This window comes from Juglans regia, chromosome 12 (assembly GCF_001411555.2).
Source record: "Juglans regia cultivar Chandler chromosome 12, Walnut 2.0, whole genome shotgun sequence".
Taxonomy (NCBI): domain Eukaryota; kingdom Viridiplantae; phylum Streptophyta; class Magnoliopsida; order Fagales; family Juglandaceae; genus Juglans; species Juglans regia.
Window position 1 is genome coordinate 2,954,092 of NC_049912.1, and position 12,559 is coordinate 2,966,650.

The window sequence follows — 12,559 nt, forward strand, 5'->3', positions numbered from 1 at the left end:
ACATGTTCTGTTCTCGAAGGGATCTTCAAGAGAGGTCTTAGATTGGTGGGACCATGTGAAGGGTATTAGATGCTGCTCAATGTCATTGGTTTAACCATTTTTTTTGTCCAGGAGTTTGTAGCTTATAGTTTTTTGAGTAATTCTACATATAATCGTGAAGTACGTAAACGCCGCATAATCGTTTTGAAAAAAAAATAAGATCTATTATTACAAAATTAATTTTTTTTCAAATAAATCTCATGTTTTATTCATTTTTTTCAAAACGATTACGCAGTTATTGCACAATTTACGATTATAAATATCTTTTCTCTTTCAGTATTTTCCTGAGGGTAATGATTTGGTTACCATGGAATCACTAGAAAAGATGGGGAGTTTTTTTTTTTTTTTTCTTTTTTTAAGCAAGAAGTTTTATTAATCTACGTAAAAAGGCAATGTCCAAGTACACAAAAAGTACACAAGAAAAAATCTAGTTACAAACTACGGCAAGTAGCATAAAAGTCATTAAAAGTAAAAGATGGGGGGTGTTGGGGCAGCCACAACTTGGATTACAGAGTGCTTTTGTAATTGAAGTTAACAAATTATATAACTGACATCCAAAACAATTGATCTGCTCATACATTTATACAATGCCTAATTCATTGAAATTACAAGAAAAGGAAAATACCATTCACAGCAGCCTAATTTCAAGTTCTCTTAACCACGAATGAGACAACTAACCTGCTGTACAATCTGAAGATTTTTGAAAAGTGTGACTTCGCAGCCCAGAGTTATTACTCCTGCTGCTACTATCTGATTTGTAACATATAAGGCAAAGGCCTTTATTGTATGATGTGCAACATTTGTTTGAGCTTGCATGGTTCATCCTGAAACCAAAATAATGAACTACGTATACAAGAAACCCCAGGGTAAAATAATGCATCTTGGTTTCAAGTAATATTTTTTTTTTGTCATTTTAATTAGAGAATTTCATCCCGAAACCAATTACGAACTACATGTACAAGAAAACCTAGGCAAAACCCAACAGCTACCAGAACAACAACTATTCGAACCCATAAACTGGAATCAAATGCTTGTAGAACAAAAGCATCCCAAGACCATAACCACAAAATACAGAAGATGGATCCCAAGACTGCACCCACAACAACTTGGCTAACTGTGTGGAATTGTTGCGAGACCCGCAGCCATGTCTGCAAACAACAATGACACAGAAATAAGCATAGTTTTCCCATCCAATATCAAGTACATAGACTAACTAAATTCAATCACTGATTCTGGGTCAGAAGAAAAATGTCATATACCAAACCATGAAACTTGCAATAGGAAGGGCTTTTATGCTAAGATCCTTCACTTCTTTAAGTCTACAATTTTATCGACTACAAGGTAGTAGCAACAATTTCTTCCTTTTTTCTCTACTTCCCCCCCTTCAATCCTTCCTGGATCCACAAGTGCTCAGCAGAAATTTTGTTTCCAATAATTTTATGCCAATCAATACTAATAACAATATTTACTTGCTCAATTACTCACTTATGATAAGTCACGATGCAAATTTATTCTAAATTCTAATCCATGACTTACAGCTGGAAAACAAAAGAAATCCTCTTTTCAAAAACATAGTTGTTCATTAGTCTATGAATCAAAGGTACTAGTTTTCTTCATACCATCTATTGATGTGATAATCATGTGAAAAGTTGTTGCCCTCCTACTTTCTGCACCAAAATTTCTCTACATGCATTTATATAATATGTTCCAGACAGAAATTAATTAAAATGTTCTATTTTTTTCAATTGAACGCTTGAAGCATTATAGACTTTGAGAGATTCTGACCAAGAAAAGATAAAGCACTCAAGAGTTAATTTGGAAAGAATAAACCTACTAGCACATGGCACACAAATGAATATAGCACCAATCATCATGAAAGTGTTGGGAATAAGTCTAAACTGTAGACAACACTTACCAATAAGTTACAGGCTACTAGAACACTATACACAATATGTGGCGATACACAATAGCGTTTTATTCTTCCTTCCATTCTTTCTTCTTTACAGCCCATATTCACAAAATTTCGGGAAATAAAGCTGATCTGATTTATAGTTCCAAAATTTGGGGAATTATGAGGATCGGTATAGAATTAACCAGAGAATCTTTGCTAGGATAACTGTACTTATGATCATTACTATGCTGGCCTCTAATTTCTGCATTGTTCAGTAGATTAAACAAAAGAGTGGAAAGAAATGTACCAGATTAGCATTGGACCTATTATTAATTTTCTGGAATATCAAGATTCACCTATGAAAGCTAAGCTAAACACATGTATTATATGCTGCACTTGACTCATAAGATCCACACAGGGATACTTACAAGATATGAACCAAAAGCCAAGACAAGAACGCTGATGATTACTGTAAAGTCATTTATCCCAAGCCATTCCACAACTGCAACAGAATGCAGAAAAACAACGATTAAATATCAACAATAGAGCCAACACATTGATATTTTGGTAATAAAAACAAGGAAGCTATACATTTATCACTTCAAAGCACAAGGTAACCACTTCTCTCTCTCTCTTTAAATGCACATGCAAGAATCAGAAACAAGAAATTGAGATTTTAAATCTCTAAATTACGTTAAGCATTTCAAATAAACAAAATAATTTTAATTTCTTCTGAATACTAGTTGATGGAACAGCTTAAAAAATGTGGTCATGCAGATGATAGAGCATCACCAGAAATGATGGTTAAAGAGCAAGAGAGAGAACACAAAAAAATGAAAAACAAAAAGAAAGAACATTAATTCGGGGAATGCACAGATGTTGGATTCTTCCACAGGCAACTTTATAGTTACTATAACAACCCATCAAGAAAAACCATGAACCTATTGTGTAGTTCACATTTCAAAGTCTTAAGTGGAGAAAATAAGAGGATATTCTACACAGTATGTTAGCCTGCCAGCAGTAGAATGGGTTGATAATATTAGTCTTTGCAATTTAAGGAGGATGCAGCATACATTTTAGAAAGCACTGCAAGCCCTCATGCATTATAAAATCAGATCAAACATTTTCCAAGCATTTATCAATACAAAACAATGTTCATGAGGATATATAATAACTTAAAAATGTGATTTCCATTTGTAAAGAGATTTCCATTCATAAGAGATGATGAGGTAAATAGAGAATGGGAGAAATTACTTGACAGAATAGAAAACCCAACAGTGAAGAAGATGGATTGTGCATGTGAAGATGGCATCCCAGGGTCAGATCTCAATGTAGAAACAGGGCGCTCTTGGTTTAGAATCTGTTTGAGTACCAACGAAAATGCAGAATTTACAACCGACCCCATAGCAGCCCACAAAGCTTCTGAATCATGCCTCAAAAGAATGACACCACCAAAAAGAGCAGCTACAAGCCACTTGCTCTGAAACAACAGAACCTAAGATATTAAGTCGGGTAAAAGAAAAATTGCTCTTTCTCACCTACTTCACCTTAAAAGTTATAAGACTGAAAAACATAGAATCTGTAGAAGTATACTACTCATACATTCCTGGATTTCTGCAAAACTAAGTTTAATCTCTTTTTTCAGCTAAATCCCATGCTATTAAAAAGGATCAAAGGAGTTTCCTTTTATCAATTTTATTCTTAATCATGTAGAGACAAGGACATGGAACAATGGAGTGAAATAAAGTCATCAATGAGCACAAATTTCACACTACAGAAAAGTCCAATAGGAATAAAAAGAATGCTAGATGAGATTAAAGATATGAGAGGTTAACAATATCCAGAAAATATCATGAGAAGAAGATTTCTGTAACAGAATCCATCGCCTTTATGCAATAAAAAATTTGGTTAGCATCCAACTATCTAAGTATTCCACATACTTAAACCAGGTGCTACTAAGAAGGGTGCTTAAAGGAGCCCAAAACGAAATAACAATTCCTAAGGGATGGTAAATAATTCACAATTGCCTATAAGGGTGCACATTCACAATTGGAGTGGCGTGGATGATGCCTAGGAGGGTGGTGGAACTTTCAAATTGCCACCGTCTGGAACATGATCCCTTAAATGTGGTGTATTTGGCTCGAGCGGAATGGCTGGTGTTTTGAAGATAAGGAACGCTCAATGGATGAATTTGGATGTTTTTTCTTTAAGACCTTATTTCTTTGGGCTTCGGACACTGTATTTAATGGAACTAGTGTCCATGATTTCCTTGTTTCTTTTTCTAGTTCTTGACTTGTAGCTAGGTTTCTGCATTTGTATACTTCATGTGTACTTGGGCTATGCATTCTTACTTGTCCTCAATAAGACTTTTCTTACCTATAGGAAAAAGAGTAATATGGTGTCATGATCACCAAGAATTCTGCAAACTGAATCATAATAGACACTAGGAAGTAGGAAATTCTCTCCCTTGCATTTAGCTCCAACCATACCCAATATATTTCTCGAGTCTAGCTATCTCAGGCCAAAAATAACATAGAATATGCATATTCATTTTCAGAATAGTGTTAATTGAACTAAAGCTAAAAGTGAAAGTAGAGACCTTGTAAGCTTCAAAGGGCCAACAAAATTCAAGAACATTTTTTTTTTTTCATTCAATTATCAGAAAATATTTCCACCAAATCAATAGAAATCAGAACTCTTATCATTGACACTACACAGAAACACATTAACAACAACAACATTAAAAAGAAAACGCCATGACTAAGATAGTATAGAAACACCCACCATTCGATTAAGAGTAGGTTCCAGCCCATCAGCCATAAACTCCTGAGGAAACCTAGACGACCCATCTGCTATAGTTTCCTGAGAAAGCACGCTAATACCTTCATCATGGTCACCACCTTTGAAAGCAGAAACTTTAATCAATTCAGTCATGGGGTTCGTACCCTTGAATCTATTTCTATCACAAAAACTTTTGCTCGAGACAAACCCACCAAAGGAACCCGATTTTGACACAGATAAACCGACGGGGAATGCAGAATTTATATACTTGAGCTTAGTACGAAAACTGGAAAGATCTTGGAAGGGTGGGCGGTACAAAACATTGGGGGTTGATGACATTGCTCTACAGTGGGAAAAGGTGGACTGAGGAAGAGAACTCGGCGCAGGCAAAGAGAGGATGGGACAAGTAAACAGCCATTTAAGAAGACGGTTGTGTCAGTAACGTGTGGGGGCAAATGGTTGTTACGGTGATTGGTTGAGAAGATTCCAAATAGGCATCAGACTCCGATTTTGGATTCTTCAATGCCTGGCCATGATCCAAACCTGAAAAAAATACGTCTTTTTTTCTTTTCTTTTTTCTTTGGTCTTTGGGGCTCCATATGGCATATTTGTGTAAATTCATATAATTATTTTTTATTTTTATTTTTGCTCATAAAAAAAGTTGTATTTCTATAACATTATTTGGATTTTATGAGAACATTTTGAGTAGATTTTTGGGTAATTTTATTTTGCATCCCCAAGTTATTATATATACTTTTTTTTTTAATTTGCACCGTCCATCCAATTAACGATGGAGCCTTGTCGTTCCCCAACATGACTCACATGGATTATCTATTGTGGACCACTATTTTCTAACTAGTCATAGAATAATGCATAAATATCTCGTATTTTTTAAAAAAAATAGATAAATTTATGACTTATATAAAAAAATAATTCTTTTAATTTACAAAACCAGCAATTTACTTTGGTGGCCAAGCCAAGCTGAAAATGTAATAACTTAGATTTTTGGTAACTTTGTGTACTTTTTTTTCTTCTATTTAGGATAAATATGATAAACAAATTTAAAATAAAAATAAAATACTTGTACGATAATCCATTATAGATTTGAACATGATGTAATTTTTTTTGGATAAAATACCATACATGTTTGAAATTGATTTGGTAATCATATAAGCTAAGAGCATTAGCATTTGATTGGTCATCTTATTCTTTAAATTTTGATTCATATGTAACTTTTCATCTTTAACTAATCATTCAAAACTTGAAGTTATATTGAATTAGTCATCACACTCTCTATAATAATAAAATATTATTATTTTTTATTATTTATATTTTTTAATTAATTTTTATTTTATTTTAATAATCTTCAATAATCTCCAACAAATCATATTTATTTTTATTTTCACAATCTAACAATCTATACTATAATAATCTCATATGTATATAGATGATAAAATCTTATATGAATAAAAATTTCATATCTATAATATAATAATCTCAAAAAATATTTTTAGATTTGTTATAGTTTTTTTCATATTTGAAAAGAAGAATAGATTTACTGTAGTTTATAATTTAGATAAAAATAATTTAGTTAATTTAACGTGAAGTAAATATGAATAATATTTATTAAATTTAAAAATAAAAAATATTTAATTAATCCAAAACCAATACTCTGATATTGATAGAGAAAAGAAAAATTTTAAAAGAAAATGGGCATACTGACCTATTAAAGTTCTTTGGTTTTCGGCTTGTGGGGGCACTGGGGATAGAGGCTATAGAGCTCCAGAGTCCAAAGTCACTCCAAAGAACCCAAAAGTCAAATGTTCGTTCTTGACTTGTGTGTTATAGCACTCTATTCCGGCTAGTTAGGTCTTGTTTGAAACTTAGGCTAGTTTGGTCTAATTTTAAACTGAAATTAATATTTAAATACATAATCATTAAAGCACTATACTTATTTCTACTTAAAATTTCTTTAATGATCATATTTTTTTAATAGACGTACGATTATGAAATGGTCATATTTTTCATATGGACGTATTTTTTTGACGATCATATTTTTTTGTATGGAATGTGCTTTTGACGTGCTTCAAGCACAATTTACAATAGTTCGTAAACCGGAGTGATTTTTTCGTATTAACAAACTCAATGATATTACGATGACATGCATAATTTTACAAAATATGATTATTGAATACGATCATATGCCATTTTGTACAAACCTACTGGATTGCCGAAACCAAGTTAAAAGATAAAAGGAAAAAGGGGGCAGAGCATTTTGTCACCTAGAGTCTGAAAGGATGATGCCTCGAATCAACCGTGCTAAATGCGAAGAAGAAGAAAACATTTTGTAGAGGTTGGGTCATTGGTAGAGAGATTGTATAGTTTTGGGTCTCAGCAATATAAATAAAAGGGGCTCTACTTTATTGAGTTTGCAAAACAATAGATGCAAATCATAGACATAAAGAAAAAATCTACATAATTTCTTACTATTCATACAATCTGTACATATCATATTTTTTTTAATTTTTATTTTTTTCATCAAATATTTAATAAATGAATAATGAATAGAATAATTGAATTAGTTTAAAAAGAATAAACTCAAAAAAAAAAATTTAAAAAAATTTAAAAATTTTAAAAAATATAATATGTGAAAAGTTGAGAGATTGTGTAACATTTCTCGTTCCAGTCTTTGTTATACTTGAACCTGGTGGACCGTATAAGTCACGAAAATTTTGAGGTTAGACATCACCGACCAAAGAATATGGTTTGTGTTTCACAACAAAAGACATTTTCTCTCCTCTCCTGATCTTCTCTCCTCTTTTACTATCAATTCAACTACCCAAAGACTTTTTTTTTTTTGATAAGTAAGAGATCAATATTATATATATGAATGAAAGAGGCATAGCCTATGTACACAGGGAGTATACAGAAGAACACCCAAATACATTCTAAGAGCAATAAATTAAAGACAAAAAATCATGAACATCGTCCCCATGCAATACAATAGCAGAAAACCAGCACATTAAAGTGTGTAACAGAAAATTCTTCATCTCGGCCATTGTGCGTTCCTTGTCTTCAAAGCAACGCGCATTCTTTTCCGTCCAAATGCACCACATGATGCATGACGGAATCATCTTCCATAGCGCTGCCACTTGATGACAACCGTACAGCTTTCTCCAACAACCCAACAAGTCCACTACTCTCATAGGCATAACCCAAGCAACTTCAACCCTATGAAAGATCTCATCCCACAACACCTTTGTTACCTCACAATGCAATAAAAGGTGGTCCATAGATTCTCCATTCTTTTTACACATGTAACACCAATCCATTACTATACATCCTCTCTTCCTCAGGTTGTCCGTAGTCAATATCTTCCCAAGAGCGGCAGTCCAAACAAAAAAAACTACTTTAGAAGGCACATGGGACCGCCAAATCTTCTTCCAAGGGAATGGAGTACGCTCTTGTAATGTCAAGATATTATAATACGCCTTAACAGTACATGTCTTGTGATTATTAGACCTCCACTTCAATCTATCTCGCTGTGCTATAGAAGTCCCCATGGAATGTAGTAGGCTGAAAAAGTTTGAAACAATAGGTAATTCCCAATCATGAAAATTTCTAATAAAAAGAATATTCCATTGGTACGAGCCATGAGAAAGTAGTCGCACATCCGCCACTGAAACCTCCCTGTTAACTGCAATACGATATAATCCTGGAAAAGCCCTTTCTAATGCTCGATCTCCACACCACACGTCCCTCCAGAAACTGATTCGATTACCCTCACCAACTACAAAGCGTATATGATTTGCAAAGCATGGCCACCCTTTCCTTATAAACTTCCATAAACCCACACCATAGCCCCCTCTCACTTCATTGGAACACCAACCACCCCCAGTGACACCATATCTAGCGTCAATAATTTCCTTCCACAATGATCCCCCCTCTAAGTGATATCTCCAAAGCCATTTCCCCAAAAGAGCTTTATTAAAGGTTCTCAAGTTACACACTCCCAACCCCCCATTCACAACTGAGGCACAAACTGTACTCCATCTAACTAGATGAAGTTTCCTTTCCTCTCCCAAACCTCCCCATAAAAAAGCCCTAAAGAGTTTTTCCATTCTGTTCAACACCCCTGCAGGCATAGGAAACAAAGATAAAAAATATGTGGAGAGATTAGTGAGAGTACTCTTAATAAGAGTGAGGCGGCCCCCTTTTGATAAATACACCCTTTTCCAACCAGCCAACCTTTTCTCTACCTTCTCCACCACTCCGTCCCATACAGCTCTATTCTTGAAAGTTGCACCCAACGGAAGTCCCAAATATTGCATTGGGAAAGAAGACACCTTACAATCCAGAAGGCGTGCTAAACTATGGATATTAGAAACCGCACCCACAGGAACCATCTCAGACTTGCCAAGGTTCACCTTAAGCCCTGACACTGCTTCAAAACAGAGTAACAGTGCTCGCAAAGTTTGGATCTGACTATTATCCGCTTCGCAGAAGACTAGAGTGTCATCTGCGAAAAGAAGATGTGAGATGATAACAGAACCACTTGAGCCATTACCCACCTGAAAACCAGACAAGTAACCTCCCCCAACAGCAGCCTGTACCATCCTGCTTAAAGCCTCCATAACTATAACAAATAAAAGGGGAGAAAGAGGATCTCCCTGCCGCAATCCCCGCGAACTATCAAAAAAACCAGCAGGTGTGCCATTAACTAAAACTGAGAACTGGGCGGTTGAAATACAATGCCTCATCCATGAAATCCACCTACCTCCAAAACCACACCTCTTAAGAAGATATAGAAGGAATTCCCAATTCACATGATCATATGTCTTTTCCATGTTAAGCTTGCAAAGAACACCTGAACCTCCCCCCCGTAGTCTGTGATCCAAACATTCATTTGTAATGAGTACCGAATCAAGAATCTGTCTCCCTCGAATAAATGCGTTTTGAGACTTGGAAATAATAGGTTCCAGCACCATACTAAGCCGGTTAGCAAGAACCTTTGAAATGATCTTATAAATGCTACTAATGAGACTTATTGGACGAAAGTCCTCAATAGTTGATGCTCCCTGTTTCTTAGGAATGAGAGCAATGAAAGTCGCATTAAGAGATTTTTCAAACTTTTGACAAGAGTGAAATTCATGAAAAACCTGCAAAACATCACCTTTGACTATGTCCCAACAAGTTTGAAAAAACCCCATTGAAAAACCATCCGGACCCGGTGCTTTATCCTTAGCCATACCAGAAATGACCTTGTAGATTTCTTCTTCAACAAAAGGTCTCTCCAAGACACTTACACTCTGTGGGTCAATTGCCCCAAAGTCTTTGGGTAAACTACCCAAAGACTTTAATTAGCCAACTGTGCTCCTCTCAAGTGAGCATCATTTTCAAACTTTATAAACCTAATTTTGTCATATCTTTGATCGTGTATCTTCTGAGACTTGTAAGTAGAAGTATTCTTTTAAAAAATGATTTGATAATTTATATATAAAACAGTTTTTTTAGATGCTAAAATTACTGCTTATTAATAGGGTTGGGCAGTTGGGTCCCTGCCTAGCATGGAAGACACATTTATAAACCTTATAAATTATATATATATAAATATATATATTATAATTTATTAGACTGTTCACAAGATTGTATATTATTGTTCAAATAAGACTATTGTATTATCTCGTGAATAAATCTAATATCACTCTCTGCATATGTGAGGGCGGAGTGTGGGGAAGGGGTGACCCCACGCGCGCCCGCATACGTGGGTATGAACCTTACTTGTTAAACTCAATAAACAAAACCTAACAGCATGCCATAATTTTTTTCTTAATCCAAAAAAAATTTAAAATCACAAATGATAAAAAACATGCCATAATTCGTTTGAAGGTATGTAAGTCTTTTACCGTTCGCAACAATATTGTTAACGTGTATAGGTTTTCATTAAAAATCTCATCTAAATCTACAAAAGAAGTACTAGACAGACACATACAAAGATTTTATACAATAAAGTTTACATGCTAATGTCGCTTATTTTGATACATTCAATGGTGGTTTTTTTTTTGGAGGGCCAACTTTTCTACCGCGGACACATTTATGTAAAATAAAAAAAGATTAAAAAGTTATAAAAATATAATTATATATAAAATTAAATCTCGATAATTTACTACATACAATACGAAGAAATAAAACACAACTTAATATACGTTTCATGGAATAATATTAATCCGTTATTATATTTTTTGGAAGAAAATATTTAAAATTTATTTTCCTCATAGAAATTATCAAGTGATTTTTTAGAAAGTCAAATTTCATTTTAGTATGCAAGATAGTTTATCAAGTTTCATGTAAAATCTAGATATTATAGTGTCACATTACACATATAATGCCATAATTGAGACTTTTTTTTTTTTTTTTACTTAATAAAGTCTAGAGGATAAAGTCTTCAAACTATTTTTCATATAGATCATCAACATTAAATGATTTTACTTATATTTTCACTTTGGATTCTATATTAAGAAGTCTAATATTATATAACAAAGAATTTTGAGATGCATATTAATAAATTTATTATTTTTTCTAAACTTAGTTTTAATTTAATTTTGGTGAGGTCACATCCATGAAAATAGACAACATGGAAATTATAAAAAATTTTGAGACTATATGAGAAAAAGTGAAGAGAGACCTTTCTAAATATATTAAGATTTCAGAAAACTTTAGAGAGCGTAAGAGGTTATAAATTTTGGGGGGGAATTTTATATATTTATAGAATTATGAATTAAATAAAAGAGTTTTATTATTGACGTATTAGATTAAACAAAACTACCATAACTTTATTTGAAAAGATATCTGTACAAGCAATAACATTTTTTTGGCAAGGATCTCTTATCTCTGTACAAGCAATTTCTTTATTTTATGAATAAATCCTTGCACGAATCTTACTAGTGGATGGTGAGTATGATCCAGTACTTATTGTTCTCTTATCTCTTCTCCCGCCGTGCTGTTTTCTCTCCACTATCGTCCCTCACACTCAGACTCAGACTCAGACTCAGACTCATTGAGACTCAATGCCTTACGAACACAATACTCTAGTCGCCTCCCTTTCTCTCCTCCCACTGTGTTGTCGTCCTTCCACTGCCCTTGCCGTCTATTCTTGGAGAAACTCCCGTAGCCTTACTCACTCTTGGACCCGTCGATTCCTTCTCCTTTAGATGTCCCTCGTAAGGTTTTAAAATCCGTTCTGTCTCGACATTTCGTAAACAACTAGAACAGTCGGAATAGTAACGGACATGGTATAAGTGAGTATTCCATCTTGGATAGAATTTCAGACGTATCTGTGTGTAGGTCAGAATGAAAGAGCTACCGAGAGTTGGATCTCGACAATTTTTTTATTTATTTAATAATTAAGAAAATATTTTTTTAATAATATTGTGAATTTTATTAACATACTTAAGAATATAAAAAAAAAAATCTATGAAAAAAATTGGCCTTTAGATCAAGATTTTGAATTTCGTTTCGTATCGACAGGTATGGTTGAAATATGCCGTATCGGCTTGATAGTCGGTACAGAGAATGATATAATTTCGTACCAATCAAAATTTTGGCTATATCGGTTGGTATCGGCCGATATTTCTGATTTCGACTAATATACATATTTTAACTTTTATTTTATTATTTTTTTTTCATTTTTTTCAAATTGTTAATTATTTTTAAACCTTAGATTAGATTATTATAAATTATTATTTTAAAATATAATTTTATATATAAACTATTATGAAAACACATCCAAAACAACATGGAAAATATTCTAACCATAAAGAAATTACATAAAAATAATCTTACAAATTG

The 12,559-nt window shown here is 33.6% G+C and overlaps 1 protein-coding gene across 1 annotated transcript; it reads right to left on the minus strand.

Annotated features, from left to right (window-relative positions):
• Positions 1-556: 556 nt before the first annotated feature.
• LOC108997582 (lipid phosphate phosphatase epsilon 2, chloroplastic-like) lies at positions 557-5,251 on the minus strand. Its single transcript, XM_018973934.2, has 4 exons — positions 4,715-5,251; positions 3,185-3,410; positions 2,359-2,432; positions 557-1,187 (listed from the first exon to the last, which is right to left on the minus strand). Exons 1-4 carry the CDS (start codon positions 5,048-5,050, stop codon positions 957-959), a joined length of 867 nt encoding a protein of 288 aa, XP_018829479.1. The 5' UTR covers positions 5,051-5,251; the 3' UTR covers positions 557-956.
• Positions 5,252-12,559: the final 7,308 nt, after the last annotated feature.